Source organism: Crocodylus porosus, unplaced genomic scaffold (genome assembly GCF_001723895.1).
Source record: "Crocodylus porosus isolate Cpor-Errol unplaced genomic scaffold, CroPor_comp1, whole genome shotgun sequence".
Lineage (NCBI taxonomy): Eukaryota > Metazoa > Chordata > Crocodylia > Crocodylidae > Crocodylus > Crocodylus porosus.
This window is the reverse complement of record NW_017728909.1, coordinates 59,969,328-59,994,674: the sequence shown is the minus strand read 5'-3', so window position 1 is coordinate 59,994,674 and position 25,347 is coordinate 59,969,328. Positions and strand designations below refer to the sequence as shown.

General features: G+C 38.9%; 1 protein-coding gene across 1 annotated transcript in view; it reads right to left on the bottom strand.

The window, feature by feature from the left end:
- The window catches only part of ADGRV1 (adhesion G protein-coupled receptor V1), a 466,251-nt gene that overhangs the window by 421,921 nt on the left and 18,983 nt on the right, over positions 1–25,347 (bottom strand). Inside the window, exons 2-9 of the mRNA XM_019532360.1 lie at positions 23,966–24,150; positions 21,582–21,731; positions 20,300–20,395; positions 17,016–17,120; positions 15,171–15,284; positions 6,514–7,079; positions 3,360–3,630; positions 1,349–1,678 (exon numbers count right to left, since the gene is read on the bottom strand). Coding sequence (XP_019387905.1) covers positions 1,349–1,678; positions 3,360–3,630; positions 6,514–7,079; positions 15,171–15,284; positions 17,016–17,120; positions 20,300–20,395; positions 21,582–21,731; positions 23,966–24,150 — 1,817 coding nt within the window. The remainder of the gene's footprint in view (positions 1–1,348; positions 1,679–3,359; positions 3,631–6,513; positions 7,080–15,170; positions 15,285–17,015; positions 17,121–20,299; positions 20,396–21,581; positions 21,732–23,965; positions 24,151–25,347) is intronic.

Here is a 25,347-nt window from a genome sequence, read left to right as displayed (position 1 = left end):
AACACCCCACACTTGTTTAAATAATAAACACAAAGAAGTTTTTAAATGTTATCCATAGTAGATCTGTTTTACATCTAAAGCAAATACAGAAAATGGATCTAGTTTAGGGCTCAATGCAGGAAAATCCAGTCCTTCAAAGTTTAAATGCAAAGAACTTTAACTAGCACATTGGCTATGATAGCCATCAGCAGAACAGCAGGTTAGAAAACTACAATGGAAAATAATCCTTCAAAATGTTCTATGAAAAAAATTAATATTTCGGCAAAACATTTTTAATGAAGCTGGAAAAAAAAAAGAAACCTTTTAAAAATTATATCTGAAAATCCAAAAGACATTTGCTGCAAATTCCAAAAAGGCTATTTGGTGCCCTATACAACTTTTTGTTTAGGTTCTTTATGCTCCCATTATCTTCTATAAGCCAAGTCTACTCCAACTAGACTATACCAAAGAAGCTAAAGAAAAAAGGCAAGATTGTAGCCCATTTGGGAACGATTAGAATTCAGCCCTTAGTACCTCATGCAACATATCTGAATGTGGCTTAGATTGTCTACTTAGAGTCTGACTTATGACCCAAAAGAGATCTCTTGTAAGAGCGTAGAGTAGCAGCATGTTCAGACGTTCAGTGTCCCAGGTGAAAATCTCCTGAGGAGTTATTTAACCCTGGTTGTTCCCAGGTTATTTTTCTCCTAAAAAAACATTTTTACCCTAAGACAAAAGAATCTGAACATATGTACACTCATGGTTTCTCCTGGGAGAGCAGCAATTCTCCAAGAAGAAAATGAATGTCTGTACAAGGCCTAGAACTTGAACTGAAGCCCACTGAAGTCACTGAGCTTTTCATTTAAATTCAATAGGCTTTAGATCAGACCCTAAAAGCAATGAATGAAAATGTAGGATCATCATAATCTTTTTTTTAAATCACTGTTATGCTAATTTACTAGCACAGATATAAAATCTACTCAATTATTCTTTATCACGGGGACAATGAGGATGATGATAAAAATAAGTATATAGAACTCACTTGTTAGAAAGCATTACACCACTGGAGTGAAGGTGGAAATTTAAATTATGCAAAAGTAAACTTATTCTTTGCTAAATGGTTAAGACATTCATTCAGTTATACCATAGGGTTTGCAAGAAAAAGATCTTTGGTAATAAAATAACTACTTAAACACAAGGTTCAGCATGATATCTTTTGAATATACCTCTTCAGATCTATGATTTCCTTCATATATTTTCTGTACAGCTTCAGTAATCCTTATTCTATATTAACACTGAAACTTGACATCGTTGAAAAGCAGTAGGTAATTTCTTTTTCTTTCTGCTATTTTTAAAATAAATAAAATACCTTTACGAGGAAATGTGCCCCATTTTGAAGAAATGCATCATTTCTTATTGGTAGATTTAAGATGTCCTGGGTTTTACTTTCTGGAAAGATGAGGAAGCTTCTTCCAGAAATATTTAGGATGCCATCTTTTGCTCGCTCAGGAACCACAGCTCCAGCAGGAATGTACAGTGCTGTATAAATCAACTTCACAACCCCAATTGTGCCTCTTTGCCTTGCAAAGCTTAAGGACAAAAAACGCCCTGTTGGGTTGCTCTCAATCCTCTGGTTCTCCAAAGGATAAAATGTTATTACACCATACACATCATCACTGTCCTGAATGTAAAACAAAAGCTTCAAGAACAGAAAAATATCCTTATTACTGTATACCCCACCATTAGTATGTACCATATTACTCGTGTTATCTATTAGTTGTTGCAATTGTTACCATGCATTCCAACCAACCACCCTCACCAGATTTTTTTCTGAATTTTGTACTAATGGAAGAAGCCAGACCAGTGATGTACCATAGGTCTCCAGCACCTGAGGCTCAATGTTTGCATTTGCACCCATCCTCCCCACACCCCTCGGTCTGTCTCATAACCATACTTGAAGTCACATTGCACAAAAAGAACTCTGAAGGGCATAGCCAGCACCACCCCCGAGGACAGCACCTGGGGGCCATGGCCCCTTCCCACACCCCATCAGTCCACCACTGAGCCAGACTGACAGCCCCAAAGACTGAAGTCATCTTTGTACAGAGTAGGTACAACACTGGCAGTACAAACATCCCCACAGTGCCTCATCAATGAATGTCAACCTTGGCCATGTGAATAATTGATTTTATGGTTTGGCAGCTACACTGAACACTTAAGGGGAAAAAAAAAATCTGGTGCACAATAAATTGGCATTATTTTTTTCCTTCAGTTTCACTCACATAAATGAAAACTTGAAAAAAACAAAAAACAAAAAACAACAGTTTGACAGAAAACTTTGTTTCAGGCACTTACAAGAAAAGCAAAGTAAGGGAAGGGTTTAAGGGGCCTAGCTACTAGCCACAATTGAACTAATTCCACCTCTCAACCTGATTAGTTGCTAAAGCACAGAGAACAGCAGGAACAGTCTTCAGAGAAATACTGGCAATTCAAGCTTCAGAAGCCTGAAGTTGTTCTTGATTTTGGCTGCTTTTAGGTTCAGTCTCTAAGCCTCTGTCCCCATCCCTTTAAACACTGTCTCCGGTTCTTATCCTGGATCCTCTCCCCATCTTGTCTCTAGTCTGCTCAAGCCTCAGCTATGTTCCTAGATCCTGTTCTGTTCCAACTACCTATCCCCAGGATCCTAATATTCAGCACTGTATTAACTATGATTGTGGGATTTCAGACCTTGACTTGGTCCCTGCCTTTGACACTCTAGTTTTTGACACAACACACTGATTTTGGATCCTCCTTGGGCTAATATGGTTGCTCCAAACACTGATCCTCAAGACTCTGCTCTAGTCACTGCAAAGGGCTAGATTCACACAGCTTCTGACTTTGTTAGTCCCTTTTTATTAAATAGCTCAAAGACTGGCTTGCTCACCCAGGATGAGGGGGAGACAGGTACAGTGCTCTCCCTCTCACTGAGGACTCCTCTCAGTCCCTCCTTTTGGAGCTACTTTGCTTTGGATAAAATGCTTAAAATAGTAATTTAATCCAGAAAAAAAGTGAGAAAACTCCTACATGGTAGTTACGGCATTCATCTGAGAGGTTGGGCACGTGGGTTCCAAGCCCAGCTCCGGTGAATTTTTAAATGTAGCAGAACACTACTATCAATAGGACAGTCTGAGAACTCCCACATCTGGGTTGGTGTTTGTTCACTACCCTAATCTCAGATGGGCCCTCTGAGTATTAATTTAATGTAAATATATACTAAGAATGTCCATCCTTGATTTGAGTTTAAGTGAAAATATCTTTTAACCCTTCTAATTTAACATCCTTACTAAATCAGAATATGTTTCTGACCCTCTTTGAAGAAAAAACCCAAAAGACAGACTTACCTCTGATGGTTCACTCACTTCTGCACCCCCCTTTATTGTATGAGCTAGAATTCTCAGCAGATAGGCCTCTGCCTCTTCTGGGATATCGTCATTAATGATGTTCATGGGAAGCGTTGCCAGCATCTGTCCCTGGGCAAAATGCAGCTCCCCAGATGCTGGAGTGAGGTCTGCAGTCACAGGTGAAGGATCACTGCTATTACGAACTATAATCCAGCTAACTGAAACATTTCCATGTGTCCCACCATTTCTTACAACCGTGATTCCTTCAAACCTAAGTTTAAAAACAGAAGTTAACACATCTTTGTTATTTGTCCTCTCAGAATGTTGCTGACTTGCATTGTATTGCATTCTAAGGACCTGACTGAGATTTTGCTTAACTGATTTTATACTAACGCAAATTTGTTTTATTTTTACTTAGGTATTTTTACTTAGCATTGATTTAAAATGGTACAAATGCCAATCAAATGCAGGTCCTAAAGTTTGGTCTGACTGAATGTTTGGAAATTGCCACTACAACATATGTTAAGTTTTTTCTAAAACATAAAAAGCATCTGCTCATGAATCATAGCTGGCAAAGCCTTAGCTGCTTTTATGTTGTGAAAAAGATAGAGGGAGGAAAAAAACCCCAAAAATAAACTCTTGATGTTCAGTTTACATTTCTTTAGTGAAATCAATTAATGCAGTAGTGATCAACCTTCTGGCTCCCATGAGTGGAACAGGGCCAGATCTTGCAGGCAGCATCAGTTTATGAGCTGGACCAAGCATGGAGTGGGTGCATGGGGTCAATTTATGGGTACAATCCCAAGCCTGACCCTGCACACCAGATCCAGGTTTGGTCTGAGCCCACATGTCAGATATGGCCACAAAGCAACCCTACACACTGGTTTGATCCAGAGCATGGGGCCACATCATCCAGCCTGCAGGGCTTCTCACAGGTCCAGAAATTTGATGGCAGAAGAGTAATGATAATATTAATTACCGCAGCTCTAGAGGTTGAGCACCAGAATTAGTTTGATTTACACAAATTTAAATCAATTTCTTCTCAATAAGCACAATTAGATGTAAATTCTTAATTCATTCAAAACTATCACTTTTTCTTCAGTACCAAAACTTAAAACATCAATATTTCTGAAGCGGGAACGATTGCCTTGGTGTTCATGAAGTACATTCAGTCTTTAAAAAAATATGCTAATTTTATTAACATTTATTCAGCGGTGGATCCAGGTAGGTGCAGTGGTAAAACTGCATCACCTTTGACATGTGCTCGACCCAGTCTTTAAAATTAACTGCCTTGGAGGGGCAGCGGCATATCTATTCAGGCAGTACTGAGACAGTCAGTTGACTTCACGACTCATCATTATCGCCTTGATTCTTGCTAATCACGCACTAGTCCCCAAGTGTCAACTACCTTCTATCCTTTTTGAAGGTCTTGATGTCTCATTATTCAAAGCATTCTTTCTTCTGTAATTTTGCTGTCTATTAGCCATTCCTGGTAATGTCCCTCTTCCATTTCACAGCCCTGCAGACTGTTTTTTGCTTTAGCTACAAACCTTAACTCAGGTGGGGTAATATTAACTCAAGTGTAGAAATGATTTACAATGAAATATTGGAAGTACAGTCAAGATGTTCATGAAGACTAGATTTTGTTTTAAGAATCTGAATAAGAGATGTACATTTAATTATAGTGGCTACAGAACTAATGAGACAATATCTTTTTCTATTTTTCCCTTAGTTTGCTGTGCTTTGTTAGAGTTCATCTATAATGGAGGAAATAAATGCATATTCTAATAGTTATATCTGTTTTTACTTTATCTTAAACTGAGTAATATAGTGATGGACCACTAACATATTACTAAAGCTTCTAGTTTAAGTTTAATTGGACAAAATGTGTTATGCTGAATGTGATTATGTGCCACAATCTGCACCCCAATTTTCAAAATCCTAAATCTGCTCATGCATGTATTATTCTGAAAAAACTCTTGACTCAAGAATACTTAAACTTGTGTTAAGGTGGCAGTGCAATACCACATAGTTACTACATAAGTTTGGTGTGATTAGCAAATTAGTTTTTCATTCTGCCAGTGTAATTCTAACTCCAGTCTCTTCAGTTAGAGGCTCTCTATTCCTGAAAATGTTCTCTTCCAAGAGGAACAAAATGATCAGCTTTTAGGAACTGATCCAAGATTCCATTTTTAAGACAAAATTATGTAAATTGTACCCAACTCAATTTCCAAACCAAGTCTACATTTGTTAAGAGAAACTAATAATGTTTAATTATTGTGTATAATGAAGATAAACTAATCCTAAAACATTACTGTGATTAGGGATCCTGGTTTTCTCTGTTTAAAAATCCCAAATTCTCCAATTTAAAAACCCCAAATTCATGTTTTTCTGCAACTGGAATGAAACACCACTGTATATATAGGTATCAGGTGAACATGATGTTTTATTGATATAGTTACAATTTTAAAGCCATTTGGAAGCCTACCAGTGCCTCAGTCATTATAATAAAATAAATTCTAAATATACATTTTGGCATTTGATTTTGGTATATCACAGAAAATTAGAGCTCCTCCTAGCCCCTTCACTCACCAGGACATGGCTTCAACTGCAGCTGTCCCCCACTTCTTTGTGGCACTGAGCAATGGATATGCTGGTGCCTTGCCCCACCCATGCTGTTGCCTCTCACTTCTGACCCACAGTCCCCCACTCTCCCAGTCCCTCACTCCCAACCCACAGCCCCCTATGCCCCAGCCCTGTCTGTGCCCCTAGCTCCTCACCCCTCCAGCGCCCCCTTATTCCTAACCCCCAGCCCCCACCCTCCATCCCTGATGGTGCTCCTCACTCTTGACCTGCAGCCCCCTGCATAATATGTATAGGTAGGCCGAGAGAATTTTTTTTAAAAACGGTTATATATTGGTCCCAGAAAGATAACTTTAAGCAGCTTATAATAATGATGCACAATGTCATACTTTGATTTCAATATTAAACTCTGAAGAGTGGTAAAGTCAAGTAAACTTACCATTGCAAAGTTATAACACTTGCTTAAGAGTGTATATATTTCCCCCTCCACTCTGAAAACCATCCTAAATGTCAGTTGTTTCATAAATTCTTTAAGACAGATATTTAACTGCATTTTGAAAATCCATAGTACCTTAAAGTTTGGTCTTCATCGATGATAACAGTCTGAGCAAACAGAACACTGTTGATGGATAGTACTCCATAGGGTTTGTCATTGGGCATGATGGTGACATGAACAAGAGAAGGACTTATTAAAACAGCATCTCCTTGCAGACTGTCCTTAAGCAGCATAATTTGAAAGGTCTCAGCAATTTCTGGTATGGCATCATCAATTATTTTAAATTTTATATAAGTTTCATGAACATAAGGTGGAAAAACAATAGTCGTATTTGGCTGAAGATCTAAGAAGTCTAAATTAAGCTGCGCATGTGCTGTTGTATTGCCAGTTATAATGATGTAACTGACAGAGACTTCATATTCATCAGGTCCAATTATTTTTCCGCTGTCATCTTTACCACGAAGCACTTGTATTGGTAGCACATCAGCCTCCTCAGGCACCATATAAACACTCTGAGTGAACCGCACAGGGCTGTCATTTTTCTTAATAATAATCTGGACAGAGTTTCTTGTGGTGTTAATTTCAGCCCCTCCTGCTACACTTCTCAGATGCACAATAAACAATTCATCATCTTCTGGGATCTGCAACAATAATATTAACAACTAATAATAATTCACATTTGTAAGGTATGCACAGCAGTTTGGTTGAAAAATGTGCCTTTTATATGCTATTCATCTGAAGTAAATATGAACAAATTAACAAATGCTTCAATATCAAAGGAAATAGAGAAACAAACCATCAGTTTGTTTGATGGAAATTTTTATCTGAACAAAATCCTTCCAGTTTCTGAAAAGTAACACTAAGCTTCAGCAATACGAGGGGTCTGGACCCTCACACACAAGTACATCAAACCTAGTGATTGGTCTGAACCCGAGCCAGCCATCTAGAGCCAAAATCAGCATAATGTACCCATCTCTATCTAGAACTGCTTCTTTATCAGACTTGCTCTTCTTTCAGTTACCTAGGTTCAAATACTCGATAACCCCACCAGTGACTTACCCAACATGCCCAAGAATACAGCCCTAGTGGTACAGCAAATGAGCATGTCTTGGATCAGTCAGTCACATTATTATATTTTCTTCATTTATTAAATGAAGGGGAAAAAAAAACACAGCCTACTGTCAGGATATAGACAGATGCAACAAGTATACAATATCAAAAGGTACCAATACAAGCAACTGTTACATCTGCCTGATTCTGTTCCACTAGGAGCTTAAGAAAGCCACTCCAACCTCAACTCGGCTTCATTCAGGGTCAAAAGCCACTTCCTTTTTGGCCCCTTTAAAGCAGCTAAAAATGCATGATTGTTCATACCTTCTGCTGCACCCTGACATGCAGGAGACCAGAATTCTTCTTCACTGCTTAGCTGAGCTGTCCCTTAGGTTTTGGTATCATAGTACTGAAGTATATTTATGCTTTTACGCAACATTTGTTAACTATTATTTAAGTGTTAAATGTTAGCTGGTAAACAGTAAAGGATGATTTTCTTTTACAAACAGATTACAGTATTTAAAAGTCTTTGCTCTGTATTATAATATTTTATCCCCCAAATCTCATTTGTTAAATCAATGCAAGTCAAGAACTAAGATTCTATTATATTTTGTCACTCTATTTACATAGAAATAGGTCCACAAATCACAATGAATAACTTTTGCATCTGATCACTGTTTCTGAGACTCAGAAAAAGTAGCATTTGCTTCTGACAGAAATCATAGTAAAAAATTAATTACAGTTATTGCTGATGGTAAGTATTCAGCTATAGAGTGGACAAATCCTTTCTAAGCACTATTATTGTCTAAGCTTTTAAAAGAGGTTCTAAATTCCCTGCTGTCCAGTATTTCTTCTCTTTCATGCTCATTTGCTAATTGGCCACCCTCAGATGCTTTTCTATAGCTAAGGAAGTGAGTGTGCAGCTGCCTTTATAAACAATGCCAATTTTATTCCCTGTTTGGCTTGTGGAACTTTAACTTGCATAATGATCTTGACTTACACATATTTTTTCAATGTGGATCACTAAAGATCTAAATTATACCACCTTCATAGTCATTCTTAGGAAGATACAAATAATAGTTTATTAATTTTTGTTTTTTTAACCCACCCATGACTATACTGTCATGCACAATGCAGTTACTGCATTTAAAAGAGAAAAAATATCTAAGAACTTTTCATTTTATGTTAGGTTTCTACCCCCAAATTGGAATCTGAGAGCTCCTGGACCACCAAAAGTGGCAGATAAAAAACACAAATTAAATTTTGCAGAAGATTTTGGCACAAAAGTTTCTCAATGCTGCCTTCTCTCTCAAACTAAGGAAAAATTTTGTGCAGAACCATGCTAATAAAAGTATATATAAACATTCAAAAACTGAATGGAAGTAAAGGCACAACTGGACCTAATGCATGATCCATACCTTATTGCCGGTGTATGGAGAGTCTAATCCTGGGCTCCTCCCTGCATCAGCAAGAACCAGTCTTCTATGGTTGGACATTCCCTTTGCTGAGCAGGCTCCCAGCTGCAGGACCATGTGCAGCCAACAGCAACAGCCCCACACCTGGTGGAGCACTTGGTCCCTGGCTGCAGGACCATGTGGGGTGCAGCCAGAGAAAGCCCCGTCAGGTCCATGACTCTCAGCCCTGGCTGCACATGTGGGCTGGGGGGTTTCAAGCATGCCCAAGCCTTGAGGATCATGGCAACCATGATCCCCCAAGACCAGGGCTATTACATACCCACAAGCCTTGGGGATCACAGCAGCCCATCCTAAGGGTGGGGGGTGGGAGAGAAGGGGTTTTAATGTGGGGCACAGTTCACTCTTACAGTTGGGTGCTCTGTCAACTGACAGGCCTCCCAGCTGCAGGGGAGACCCTGCTACATTATAGCAATCAGCTATTAAGTTATTACTCATTTTTGAGGTCTAACGTTATAGCTGATTGGCGCTTTTTATCCTGTGATAGCTACTTTGGATGTGAAGCTGGTCTCAAGGAAATTGGGCGATTAACCAGGTAATTGCACAATACCTGGAATGTGTAAGGGGCGGGGGTGCTTAAAGTAAAGTTGTGAGGAACACCATATCTTTGGTTTCTCAATGATTTCTGTATAAAAGGTACTGCTCAACTTGTTAACATTTTTTTTTTTTTTTTTTTTAATTACCAGACCAGCAAACTCAGGACTAACTGATTTTTCATTTATAATCTCCTCATATATAAAAGTTCTACGTGCCAAAGTAATCCTTCATTTTATCTATGCAACCTCACTGTTTTTGTATTAGACCTTCAACAACATTGTGCAGGCTCAACTTTCAGCCACAGACAGCATCAGATCCTCATAAGACTAAAAAACCCTAGTTCTTTCAGCTTTTCCTCATAAGTCTTACTTCCCAGGCCCCTAATCATCTCTGTTGCTCTGCATTGGATTCTTTCCAAACTGTCCACATCCATTTTGAAGTGCAGGACCCAAAACTGGATACAGTGCTCCAGGTGAGGCCTCAACAGTGCTGAATAGAGAGGAGGAATCACTTCCCTTGACTTGCAAGTGACACTCCTGTGCCCAGTATGCTGTAGACTTGTTTTGAAACAAGAGCATACCAATAGCTCACATTGAACTTTTGGTTCACTCTAATTCCCAGGCCCTTCTCTGAAGTACTGCACCTTAGCCAGTTATTCCTCAGAGTCTGTATTTATTGATGTAGATGATTCCATCCAAAGTTCAGGACTTTGCGCTTGTCCTTGCTTAATCTCATTTAGTTGCAAACCATTTCTCCAGATGGTGCAGACCATTTCTCCAGTCCATTCATGTCACTGTGGATCTTAGCCCTAATCTTTCAGAGTATCTCCAATGCTTAGTGTCACCCAGAAATTTGCTAAATGTACACTTGATCTCACTATCCAAATCATTAATGAAGATATTAAATAATACCAGACTCAGGACAGACCCCAGGGAATCCCACTTGATACCTCCTCCAAACTAGACATTGAGCCATTGATGAATACTTGTTGATCAAGATCATTCAACCAGTAATGTATCCACCTTACAGTACTTTTATCTAGTCTGTATTTTCTTAGCTTGTTAATAAGGATGTTGTGGACATTGATCAAGTCAAGCTACATCACATCCACTAATCTCCCCCCATCCACAGAGCCTGTCACCTTATTGTAAAAAAAAAAATTAGGTTGGTCAGGCATGGCTTAATATTGCTGAATCCATGTTTTTCCTGATTACCTTACTTTCCTCTAGGTGCTTAAGAATGGATTTCTTGAGGACTTACTCCATGACCTTTCCAGGTATCAATGTCAAGCTAACTGGCACATTGTTCCCTGGACCATCCTTCTTCCCTTTCTTAAAGATCGGGTGAGGTCCCAGATAACTGGAAAAGGGCAGATAGAATACGTTGCCCCTTTCCAGACTGATGACTCTGAAACTCATGCCAAGCTGTGGCCTACACACAAAAGTTAAAATATAAAATATTGATGCTAACTGCATAGTGCAAGAGGATGCAAGTTCATGGCTGGACTATCTGAGAAGAAATAATGAAGTATCACTTCCGCCATATCTTACTATATTCATGAAGATTTTAAGCAGGCTCCTAGTGGTCTGGTATGTAACCATGTGAAATGCCTTGATTAATTTGTATGGTAAAAATTTCTTTTGCAATTGACTCGTGTTTATATGCAGGAAGAGACATTCTCCGTATGTGATAGAGGTCTCCTCCTGATTTACCTTGTTTTGCCTACTGGTTCCCTTGATCTTCCAAGGACACTCCCCAAAACCTTGTTTTTTTCCTGGTTGTTAATCAGTTTCTTGCTAGGTTCCTAACTTAGTAGAAATGCATAACCTCCTGTCACTGTGGAAGGTAATTAATTCAAATCGGAACTTTCTGATAACCAATAATGAGTAGTTTGATTAGCCAGATTTTTCTGTCAATTCCTGCTTGGGATTCTCTCTTGATTTACACAAGTGCAAGAGTACTTTGAAGATGCTGAGAAAAGGATATGAGAGAGAAGTGAAACAGCTAACAGGCATGCTTCAAGAGTGAGAAATCTCTCTGACACAAACTACTGCTGCACTCTGCTTACTTGAGAAGTTGAAGAGAAACAGACCACCTTTTCATCACCTGTTTGATAAATATAATAATACTTGTAGTAAATACAGGCTTTCTGTCACTAATCAATTGAGGTGTCATATCAGTCCTCTCTGATACTAGTCCAGGACCCTATTATTTTATTTGCTAACAGGCAAATATAGCATTATGCCCCTTTCCAGTCATCTGGGACCTCACCCAACCTCCATGAGTTCTCAAAGACAGTAGCCAGTGGCTCCAAAATTACCTCAGCCAATTCCTTCAGTACCCTCAGATACATCCCATCTGGCCCTGACAACTTGAAAGCATCTAGCTTCTCTAATAATCCCTAACCTGTTTTGCTGTTACACTAGGCTGTCTGTCTCCTTTAGTCTGGGGCTTCCCTAAAAAAAAAGGAAAACTTAAAGATTCATAGATGTTTGGATCAGAAGGGACCTCAATAGATCATCGAGTCTAACCCTCTGCATAGGCAGGAAAGAGTGCTGTGTTCAGATGACCCCAGCCAGATGCCTATCTAACCTCCTCCTGAAGACCCCCAGGGTAGGGGAGAGCACCACCTCCCTTGGGAGCCCATTCCAGACCTTGGCCACTCTAACTGTAAGAAGTTCCTCCTAATGTCCAAGCTAAATCTGCTCTCTGCTAGTTTATGGCCATTATTTCTTGTCCACAAGGTTGCCTATCAACCTTCTCTTGCAGAGGCTGAAGAGGTCCAGGTGCCCTAGTCTCTCCTTGTAGGGCTTAGCCTGCAAGCCCTTAACCATATGAGTGGCCCTTCTCTGGACCCTCTCCAGATTATCCACATCCCTCTTAAAGTGTGGCGCCCAAAACTGGACGCAGTATTCCCGCTGCAGTCTGACCAGTGCCCGAAAGAGGGGAAGCAACACCTCCTTGGTTCTGTTTGTCATGCATCTGCTGATGCACAACAAAGTGCAGTTAGCTTTGCTGATGACTTCATCACATTGACGACTCATGTTCATCTTGGAGTCCACTAGGACTCCGAGATCCCTTGCCACTTCCATGCTGCCGAACAGGTCATTTCCTCGGCAGCCAGTGTACTGGACATTTTTCCTCCCTAAGTGCACCACTTTGCGTTTCTCTTTGTTAAATCACATTCTATTGTTTTCTGCCCATTTGTCCAACCTGTCCAGGTCTGCCTGTAGTTGTTCCCTTCCCTCCAGTGTGTCCACTTCTCCCCACAGTTTCATATCATCCGCAGACTAAGACAAAGTACACTTCACTCCCTTGTCCAAGTCACTGATGAAGACATTGAAGAGTATCGGTCCAAGAACCGAGCCCTGCGGGACCCCACTGCCCACGTCCTTCCAGGTCAATACCAACCCATCCACCACCACTCTCTGGGTACAACCCCCTAGCCAATTTGCCACCGACCAGACCACGTAATCATCCAAGTCACAGCCTCTTAATTTGTTCAACAGTATGTGGTGGGATACCGTATCAAAGGCTTTCCTGAAGTCTAAGAAATGATATCTACCCTTACTTCTGCGTCCAGGTGTTTTGTAACCTGGTCATAAAAAGAGACTAGATTAGTCAGGCATGATCTACCTGCTGCGAACCCATGCTGGTTTCCCCTCAGCATAATTTTTCCTGCTGGGCTCTCACATATATGAGCCTTAATAATCTTTTCAAAGACTTTACCAAGGATGGAGGTAAGACTGACTGGCCTATAGTTGCCTGGATCCTCCTTCATCCCCTTCTTGAAAATAGGGACCACCCTAGCCCTTTTCTAGTTCTACGGGACCTGGCCCATGCTCCATGAGCACTCAGATATTCTTCCCAGTGGCTGTGCAATGACATCAGCCAGTGCCTGCAGTACCCTCAGATGGAGCTCATCCTGGCCTGCCGACTTAAACGCATCCAGTCCTTCCAAGTAACTTCTGTGAAGACAAGATTCAATGGGTAGATGTGATATCTTTTATTAGACCAAGTAAATAGTTGGAAAGATTGTTCTTCGCAAGCTTTTGGGCACAAACGCCCTTCTTCAGGCATAGGGAAAGTCTGTTGGTGTTTGTGTGCTTTCCTGGGTAGAACATACAAACATCAACAGATTTTCTCTATGCTTGAAAAAGGCTCTTTGTGCCCAAAAGCTTGCGAAGAAGAATTTTTCCAACTATTTAGTTGGTATAATAAAAGATATCACATCTTCCCAAAGAACCTTGTCTGCCTATGTCCTTAGACCAACACTGCTACAATCAACAACCTAAAGCATGGAAGATAACTTCTGTGAATATATCTATCCATTTTTAAAGATTTTTTTCATACCTTTCAGAATTTTCATCCAAAAAGCCACTTTTGGATGAAACCATTTCTCATAAAAATACTCAAGTCAAGTCCATCCTGAGACCACACAGACCATTGTGGCACTTTTCATGTAGCAATAACTTTCCTCCATTCTCTCCAGTCTTTTGTAATCCTTGTACAATTTTTCAACATTAAAAACATTAAATACCTATTATTATCTCTGTTCATGTTGTTTAAAAGAATGACCCTTTGTTTCCTTATTTTAGGTGGAGCTATTTGAGAGTGTTCAACTTTGAAAAATGTCTATAAAATCAGAATCACTTTTTCAGTACATTTATTTCCTATGCACATTCAGTGATGTACTCATACTTTAGTTATAAACACTGAACGGCTTTTCATTCCTGTTAACCCTGTAGAGCTAACACAGCTAGGAAAGAACAAGCTGGAATCTTGTTCATTAATTCAAGAAAAAGGAGTTCCATAGGAATCATGAAGGATTTAAATAGAAGAAAGCACATTATGCAAGATACAGATTTAGTTAGATCTATAAGTTTGTAGCTGATATAAAAGTAAACTAAGGAAAAAGCCCAAGCTGACTACGCAAATACAGGTTGAGTTTGCCAAGTACAGAGTTAGGAAAAATATTTTGTAAACAAAGAATGCTTGATATAGAAATACTGAGTTGTCAATGAAGAAAGAACATCCTTACAGACTTGGAAAACCTGGATCAATTCTTGGATCAACCACAGCTCTCCTGTGTAACTGTAGGCAAGTTGCTTTCTCCACATTGTGCTTCAGTTTTCCATAGGTAAAAGAGTAATAATTTTTTTATCATTATTATTTATTTGTATTTATAAAACAGTAACACCAGGAAGCAACAATCTAAACACTGAGACAGAAACAGAACCATACAACATTAGAGCTGGAAGGGAGCTCAGGAGATCATCTAATCTAAGTGCCTGCTTAAGGCAGATCCCCATCTAAACCATCTTAGTTTATCTAACCTACTTTCCAAAAATGGAGACTCCACAACCTCTAGGTAGCCTATTTCAATGTTTTATTGCCCTCATAGAAGGAAAATCCTCCGTAATATCTAATCTAAATTTCTCTCGCTGCAATTTAAATGATAATCACATACTACAGTGATGAGGGCTATGCAAGTAGATATAGACAATAGATGGCAGAGCAGGTGCTAATTCTCCACTCTGGGACTAGAACAGTTCTTTAAATTCACCTAAACTGTGAGTTTTTTTATGTATTAATTATTCAAAGGTCCTAAATGCATATGACTTAACCTTTTGCATATCAAAGCCTTGTAAAATGAATTCAACTTGTTCCTACCTGGTCATCGAGCACTGTTAAATTATAAATTAGCACTGCTTTCCCAGGAGGAAATGTGATATTGCCCTTAGCTGGACTCAAGTCCTCTTCAGCTGGGTTTGGACCATTTCCTATCTGCAAAGAATTAATTTTTGTGATCAGTGATTATGTAGTACATATTCAAGGCTTGTAAATAACTGCAGGTTACCAGGAATAGAAATATAATATGGTTAGGTAATTGTCCAAATAAACCATGTGGCATACAGAAAGCTTCTGTGAATAACAGCGGTTTCCTCTCAGACCCCTTCATACCCATTTTGGCAAAGAAAACTTTGATTTCAGAAGCTATGTTGCCAGGTGTGTAACAAGATGGTTACTGGGGGAAATCTGCTTACTTTGGATGGCTAATGAAACTCAATGTAATCAGGAAGAGGAGACGTACGTATGGGCAAATAAGTGGAAGCCATGTACTTCAAGATAGGTCCGGGAAGGCTCATTTGTTTGTGCTAATGTATAGCTATTACTTTCAAATAACTAAGAGAATATTGACTATAAAGCATTACATTGAATTAGTTACATAGGATTAAGTTCTGAGAAGGAATTCTAGCAGGAATTGATTGTGGCATTTTACTTGTGACAGGTTACTTTTATTCAATTATTGTAAATTTGCAAATAAAAGCTAAACAAATTACAAGCTGCTTAAGGGTGACACAAGAATTTTTACATACAGAATGCAGTGGCTTATATCTCAATAGATACAAATGCTATACGCAGTAAGACAGAATTGATTGGTTCTGCAGCAGAAAGTTTATATTTAGCATCAAATAAACTTATGATAATTTATTGCACACTTGTTTCTCTCTCAATAGATGCATATACTAGATACTGTGAGACAGCTGACTGATTCTACAGAGGAAAACAATTGACTTTAAAACAAACTGGCATGCAGTAAATTGCACATGTACTGTCTTTGCATATTAAATATAGCATACAAAATAATATTAGCTCTTTTATTATCTGATCTTTATATTTCAGTGGGTACCAGATCAGACTGTTGATGATTACTCTTTCCCAACAGTGAGAAAAAATCAACTTGAGATAAGATGTATGAGAGAATTCTGCTTCATCTGAGTACAGAAATAAAACTGCAAATATGTAATTGAATCTGAGCTAGATAAGAAAAAATATCAAATAAGAAATGCAGTATTTGTATCGCATTCAAATCAAACGTGATACAGTATGGTCTAGATTTTCTTAAAAGTTATCAATTATTTTGAGTGGCTCATTTTTCGAGAAAGCAGCACAGAAATGATATCAGACTTCCATAAAATGCTAAGTCAGTATATTATAACATTCAAAACTTAAAGCAAATGTCAAAGTTTTGGCATAATGTTTATATGTCAGTATCAATTTAAAACCTTTTTGTCCCTCTTTCAAAGAAGCACACCCTCTTGTTTTTTTTTTAACCTTCTTGAAATGCTTAGTATCTGTTGCTCCGTGGTATATTTTCCAGCGATTCAAACTAAAATAATCTTTAGTATGTCCCTAACCTTTTCAATTAGAAACTTCTCATTAACAATACAGTATAACTATTGACCAAGATAAAACATACACATCATCAAGAATCTCTGCTCTTTTCTAGTATCTCCCAACAATTGCTTCTCAAAATATAACTGGCTTGTCTAACGGCAGCATTTTTCATGGGATGAATAATGGGTTTCTGTTTTATAGAAGAGATTTAACAAAAAACTTAGACATCAGTAGTTAGCTCTTTCTATACTTTCATTTCCATTTAGCAGATCTATGATTCTACCCTTCAATCCCAAGAAAACAAGTTGAGGTGTGAAATTGTTTCAGTAAACTTACCTCAAAAGTCACAGTCACAGTCCCATAGGTTCCCTTCTCTCTAATTAGAGTGAGAGGCACAGATTCATTTCTACCCCTAGGCTCATTCACTGTGATTAAGGCAGACTAATGAGGAAGAGAAAGGACAGGCAATCAGGCACTGATCAAATATCTCAGCAGAGTGAAAAAACTGTTACCATAGAAATACCAAACTCCCACAGACAAGTTAATCCAAATCTGTAAACTTGTCGACTGATGGTATTATATTTCCTAGCAACCAATTAGTTCAGCTAATAAAAAGCTTGAAAGACTTCAGATGAAAATATTAGCAGTGGTTACTTGAGTGCTTTTTTGTTATAAACAAACATGAATAATATACACAAACCTACTAGTTTTTTATCATTAATATTTATAGAAGTTCCTAAACCAATTTAAAACAGTTTTTCCCCATTGTAAAATAATTTACTAGGCTGTTAGATGCAAATAGATTTTAAGAATTGCAGGATAATAATTGAGACCAAGGATGGCCAAAGGGTAAGGTCGTAGCAGGTATGCACAGGTGAACAGGGATGAAGCACCAACACCCTGAGCCACTGCCCCCCATGGAGCAGGACCTGAGGGGGAAGGGAGAGGGAAAGGGAGGTCAGCATCACCCCCTGCAGGCCAAACAGGTGTCCCCCAGACAGCCAGACACCTGGGGGGGGGACCAGGGGGGCATGCAGCAGCCACTGACACCACCCACCACCCCGCGCTGCCACCACTCCCCATCCGGCCATGCACCACCCCCCACCCTCTGTATCTGGCCACTGGAGGTACACTTTTTTTAATAAGTTTTAAAACCCTGATTTAGGCCACTGTAATTGGTCATCTAATTGTATTTTTTTATTAAAGTGATTTTAAAAACTAACCTTAGCTATAAAGATAGTTTATAAATACTTTAATTATTGCTCAATCAATGAAATTTAATTCATCCAGAAAGCAAGCAAGTCTGACTGAATGGTGTTTTCTGACTCCTAACATTTTAAGATACTTGTGATATGTTGCAAAAAATGTAACCACAAATGTAACACAATGGTGTTGTGGAATGAATAGTTCAGTCTCATCTACCTCCAAAAATTAGCTGAGCTCTCTTAGCACAGTGGGGAGAAGGCACACAGGGCAAGTTTAACAAGTGGTAGAGCAGCCCCAGAAAGCTACCAGGAATTCTGACTCAACTAGAAATTTTGCAGGGCAACATGTGGGAATCAGAGGGTGCGTATGTTATCTAAAACACTGCAAAGGTCATTCACGAGCACTTTATTGCAAAAGTACTGTATTTACTCGAATCTATGATGACCGAATTTAAGACGAGCCCCCGATAATTAGATTCTATACATGGAAAAATGTATATCTTTGCTCTGATTTTCCACATATGGAACCTAATTATTGGAAGTTTAATTCATCTCTCCCATCTCTGCAAGGAAGCACGTGGTGTGGAAAAGCTAAGCAGCTTGTGGCAACCCTGCGTGTATCTCCCCCTCCCCAGCCTTAGGCACTCCCTTCCCTCTTCCTCCTTCTGTCCTTCCCCCCAGCCTCTGCTTTCCCCCTCCCTCTCCAACCTCTTCTTCCCTCCTTCCCCTTGCTCTGGGCCAGTAGGCTTCATCCCCATTCTAGCCTGGAGCACTGAGTACAGCCCCAACCCCACCCCTGCAGCAGCTGTGTAGGATGTGCATCACTGCTACAGGGCTGGGCTGGGGCTGTGCTCCATGTCCGGGTCTTCAGTATGCACAAAGAAAAGGTAAGAAGGGAGGAGAGAGGCAGGCAGGGAAGCAGGGGCTGAGCGAGAGGGGAGATGGGAAGGAAATGGGAAGGTGCAGAGACAGTAGCTGCAGGCATGGTCCCAATCCTAGGTAGGGGCTGGAGTCTGCGCCACAGCAGGCACCTACCTCCCCCCCACCCTCATACTCAATTCTAAGATGAAGGGCTTCCCACCCATGTTAAATAGGAAAAATACCCTCATCTTATAAATCAAATAAATACAGTATATGCAATCCATAATAGGTTGGTACTTCTCTGAGATTCTGAGGTCTAAGTACACAAATACTTGGGACAAACAGGTGAGGATTACTGTATTTTTAGATATCGATAGTATTCCTTGGCCAACTGCACTGATTGTATGAATAACTGTATCTTCTTTTAAAGTCAGAGTACTCTTCCCTTAAATTTCACTAACGGTGAATTTGGATCTCAAAATGGACATAACTATACTCCAAGTCCTGTTAATTGCTTTGGAGAAGACAAGATCCTGTGCCATAATCTCTGAAGTTAATGGGTGTGTATATGGGTGCGTACAGCAATTCACCACACCCAGTCTAAATTCTCGGAGTTTACATTAAACTGTGTGAATGCACTCATTCTCTGTTCCCACAACCCACAAGGTGAAACTGGTATAAATAACCTAGGGAAAGGGGAGGAGTGGGATGAATCTGGGGGGATGGAGATGCTAGTGGGTCCACAGAGGGGTTGCTGGGTCTGTGGGGGGGCAGGGAGGGGGAGAGGGTGGAAATCAGGAAATTAAAAATAGCCCGATCAGAGTTAAGGGGGTAGGATCTCAAAACTATTTTTGTGCCCCTACTCAGGTGAACTAACTTAGATCAGGTGCACCATTTCAGGGGTGATTTAAACTCTATACACACCTGTACCATTGCGCATTTCAATATACCTAACTCTGGTTAGTTTGATCTAAAGGTAAGGCCTGTACTTACCTTAGTGTGAACTTTGTCATTGGTGGGAGCAGAATTAGTTCCTGAGCTACCTTTACATAGACTGAAGCCTCCCATCTCACTTGCAAAACAGTGGGAGCTCTATAACTTGCAATAAAAGTAATTCTGCTATAGGTACTATTCTACATTTTTGGAATATTTTGTGTCAAGTTCTTGTCTTACATCACCCTGGACTGCAAGCATGCTGTACTTTTAGGAGGAGTGCCATAGAATATCACATAGGCTCTCTGAATAGGACCTATAGAGAGCGTGCCTAAAAGCATGCGATGGCATTAGAGAGAGGCAAGGGCCTTTGGGGGTGGTATCTTCCTTTATGTTATGGACCATCACATCTACAGCATCACTCCAACACTACCAATACCATTGAAGTCCTATATATTTACGAATTCTGGTTACATATTTAGGGAGAGACTTTCAAAGACACAAATGGCATTTAGGTACCCAAATGAAAAATTGCACTGGAATCAAACACAGAGCTATGTACTATGGGGTTTGATAATCTTCCCTCTATAAATGACAAAAGATTAGAACATAAAAACATACCATATTGAAAGAAATAATTCCAAAGGCATTGTCATTTGATAAGATTGTTACAGTGACAGATCTGGGGTATCCAAGCTTTAACTTTGAAGACGGTTTCTAAAATTAACAAACACATATGGTAAGTGAACCAGGCAAGCAATGGTAAAGTGAAGTTTAGTGAAACTAAGACCTTGTTTTTTTAAGTAAACACATTTTTATTCAAACTGTAAAATAATCCATTTTTGGCTTTATGTTCCAAGGAAAAGGTATTCAAATCAATGGAACACACCCAAATCGCTCTTACTCTTCATGGAAACATCTTCTATAGAGTCTCAATCTGATTAAACAAAGTGCTTGAAAAAGACATTGAACATCATTAATCATAGTTTGACAATCTATTAATGACACCACCATAGCAATAAGGAATGTGGTATGAAGCACGCAGCTCTGCTAGAAACTAAAAGGTCTTTCATTTTTATATTTGGGATATTTAGAATGATAGTTGGAGCTGAAACTTTGGAACCAAATTTCAAAAATCTTGCAGTTCATGGGACAAGCAAACTATTTATACAAGTATAAAAACACATGTAAGTTTAATATGTTAAAGTCATAAACTTAAATCTAATGATAGGAGAAAAGGGGAAGGAAGATGGGGAAAATGAGTGTTTCTATTTACCACCAATCTATTGTGAAATTATGAAACTCAGGGGTAAGATGAGGATACCTTTTTACTGAAGACTTCCAACTTAACCACAGATTGCTAACTCTGATTGCCTTCTTTACTAGTATGTTCAAAGAATCATTTTTCCAAAGAAGTCTCCCATTTCCTCTGCTTCTAAAGCATTGAGGAATATCATGTTTCTCCACTATTTTTCAGGCAATTGCTTGAGACCTTGCCTCTCTGGGCAAGGAAGAAAGGCCAGAATCTTCAGAAACTGACAACTCTGCCTCCTAATGAACCAGAAACACTGTTGAACTTGCATAGCTGAATGCATCATCTCTCCAAAAGACAGTGTCAACATGGCAGGTTGCAGTGTAGTCTTTCCCCCCAGGCAAGGTAATTGAACAACTTTCTGCACTGACCCGATAAACTAAAATGCTAAGCCACCAGGTTGGCTGCTTTCAAAACTTTAAGCTTTAACTAGAAAGATCCGAAGTCACTACTAATGTGAGTGTGCTTCCCAGAAACTTGTAGAGCTACATTTGCTTATTCCAGTTGCAATTTCATCCCAGTTTTTACTACTGGTGAAGAAATGTACCCCATTGTTTTTAAATTCCTATAAACTGAAAAATTAGAGCTTACCTGTAACGTCAAGTAAAATATAAATGTCTCATCAGCCTCTGGCAGGTCATCATCACAGACTGATATATACACGGTTCTATTTGTTTCTGTATCAGGTATATATGCTGCTGCGTAAGTATCAAAAAAATCACCTGTGTCTTCTCCGTCAAGCTAGAATAAAAACCACACAAAAAAACTTTGTATCTCTTTTCCTCCTCCTTGCTTTGATTTTCTTCTGACTTTGTTTCGTGTATTATATATGATGCTTTCATTATATTATTCCTCCCTCAAATAATTACTGGATAGATGCCACAGATCAACAATGGGGTAACCAATTTTCACTACCTCTTCTGAGATACCAGGTATCATTTCATTCCAGGGCCTTCATCCATTCCAGCAGGTGACTATCTGGTGCACAGAGAGTCTGCCGTATTTTTAAATGGGAACTAGCATACCACATGGTGACCCAATGTCTGCATTATGCTTATAAGTGCAGAACTAGCCCTTCTAACTCTACCTCTGTCCCAACTGTACAGTTAATCTAATAAAAGATAGTCCCCTAAGAAATCCTTACTTCTTCCTTGCCTTTTCCAGAATTTTTGTATGTTTATAACAGACAACATTCTCAAATTTGATTGCCTAACATAAATTGTCAAAAAGGGCTGAATGTTTTCAGTTCCCACTTAAAATTTCAGCTAGAACATTTTTGCAGTTATCTAAACCAATACTAGATAGTTCCAAAACCCCCAATATTGGGCAAGTTATTCACATCTTCCTATAAGACTTGTGTCAGAAATATGAAACATTTTTGAACATCAAGACCTATTTTTGTTGCTTTTTTTTAAGCCACTTTATAGACATTTTCAGATTTTCCAAAAGTTCACAAACTGTTTGCATTTTCCATATGATCCACAATGTACTACTTACATCCATTACAATACTCTTCTTGATTCTTAATGCATATTTAAGCTTAGCCACAAATATGCATTTTCATATCACAATCCTTGCACATGCCAAATTAAGCCCATTAACCACTTTTGACATTCTTACAGTAGTTATTCCTTCTCTTCAACATCTTACCTTAAATGCAGCAGTCAAAACAAAGCAATTATGTAGTATTTGCCAATATGCAAAACTGTTTTAATTTTCTATCGCTTCATTTTCTGTTTATACGCCTGTTTTCCATTTGTTTTCACCATGGGAATGAGGCAGTAATGGCAAGAAAAACATTTATCTAATTGACTGGGAATGATAGGGTTTTCACCAAACTTTTCCTCCTTTAATTTCCATTTTATCTTCTCTACAGAACAAAACCCACTGAAGAAAGTTCTGGATGCCAGATTACAATCTCTTCTCTGTAACCACAATGTTGTTTTTCAGATCAACCAAAATAGGTATAAAAACTAACAATAACAATCTTAAAGTATAACCTTTATGGGAAACAATGTGAAAATATCCATAATAAAAAAACCTTTCCATTCTGTACCAATCAAGTACCAGTTCCAAGGATAATCATGCCAGGTTTTATACCCAGTTACTAACCAAACACAATAATTTCTAACCCTTCCAAATGGTGTGCCCTTGCTGCCATATGAGTACTAGATAATACCATATTTTGTGGTAACACGATCAAAAAATAGGACTTCCCTCTGGATCCACAGCTTACAGCAACTCAAAAGAAAGATAGCAGACTATAATCACTGCACACATTTTCCCTTGCACGGTTCCAATTCTGCATTCTTACTCATATTGAGTAGCACCTTATTCCACAAGACTATGCACAAAATATTGTACTCCTAAATGTGAGTAAGGAAAGTAGAGTCAAGGCCATGGTTACCAATAGCTAAAACAATTAAGAAAATGATGTGGACCTAAGCTTAATTTTTCAGAGTTTACTGTCATGGCACCTAAATAGCAGGGGTCTTATAAAATTAGGTATTCCACTTGCCTTTAAAAAAAGGATACAAATCCCTTCTCTGTTTCCTTATCTGTCATTTTTTTGAAGTAACATTGTCACCTGCTCCAAAATAATAAATTCATGGAACAGACACAGTTGTTCTCTCTGCCTGTAAAAGCTATGAATGGAAGAATACATCTTTTATCCATCTGCACTTCAAGAGTAAAAACAGCTAGAAACCATATTATACACTCTCTGGAGAAGCAGCTGGTTCATCAAGTCATTAGTAGCCTGGAAATATCTCTCTACATTGACACAGCCAATAGAAATTTACCCATCTATAGGAACTAAGGATTTCTAGCTCGGGAGTTCCTTGTTCCAATTTGTCCCAAGTATCATCTGTACACCCCATTCTTTGGCTTGGTATAACAAGGAAACACACCAACACAATTCAAGGATCATGAAGACAGTGACATTTCACGAGAGTGAAACTTGTAGAGTTTCTTACCGATACAATTGCTGTGACGTTGGCTGGCTCTCCTGTCCTCTCAATAACAAGACGTATAACTGTTGTACTGGTTTCATTAACTACAAATTCTGTTTGCCCACCAAACCTTACTTCTGTTTCTCCCGATGTAAAACTGATGAGTGATGCTAAAAGAAGATTTACTAATAAAGAAGCAGAGGGCATCCCTACAAAAAAAAAAAAAGTTTAAGAATGACAGAAGTTAATGTGTTTAAAATAAAGGGAACACCTTCTATTGAATATTGATTTGAGGAAACATCTCATATTCTGCTCAATGCTTTTTTGGTATAATTTCATATAATATATTTTTACTTTGCTGGATGAAAATTTATATGAATCGTAAAGACTATATTTTCCAGAAGCCTCATATAATTCCTGAATAAAAAAGTTTCTGTACAGGCTTAACGCTGTTTCGCTTAGCACTGTTTTGTTATATCACTCATTTTTAATTGATACTTGATTTCACTTAGCGCTCAGCAAGTTTCGTTATAACTCTTACGGTTGCTGCCTTGGGGCATTAAAACACCTGCAGTCACCATCTTGGGTCATCAAAACCTTTCAGTTTCGCTTAAAGTTCGTTTCACTTAAAGCTCAGTTTTTCAGAAACCAATTAAGAGCGCTAAGCGAGGAGTGCCTGTACTCATATTGAAGCTGTCCATTGAGTGCTCAATTCTGACCAGTTACTGACAGCTGTTTGAGTCAGTTCTGAAGGACATTCATTTGTGCCTGAGTAAGGAATGATTAGGGACCACAGGACCAAGTCCAGAACAGTTAGAAGCTTTAAGTCTGTGCAAACTGGATGATCATTTTCTTCAACTGGTATAGACTTAATAAGTGTCTAACAGTTTAGGCATACAGGTAATGCTGTTTGCTGAAAGATGAGGGTAAAGTTTTAAAGTACAGTCAAACATTTAATATACGTACATATAATTGCAAACTTATCATGGTTGCTAACAGTTCCACATGCTGCTCTACGTGTCCTACTTTTCCTATCAAGCAGTGCAGCTACATCCACACACACTACAGAAGGCAGGCTAATTTAATGCTGGTAAGTGTTACAATTAGCCTGCCTTCAGCGCCATGCACATGCAATTACACTCCTTCCTGTCAGGGAGCAGCACACACAGAACAATGTGACATATTTGAAGGCATTGCTCCAAGCATGTCAAGTGTTTGGTCTAGATATACCCTAAGGCAGGAGTGTCAAATGCACCCCAATCCCCAGGCTGGATAGACCACAGTGTTAGAAATATTATTAAAATAGAAATATTATTAGAAATGCATAATGAATAGAGTGTTGTTAAAGCTACACAGTTTGTATCTTGTACCTGATAAGCAGAAACACCACCAAGGACATCTCGCTA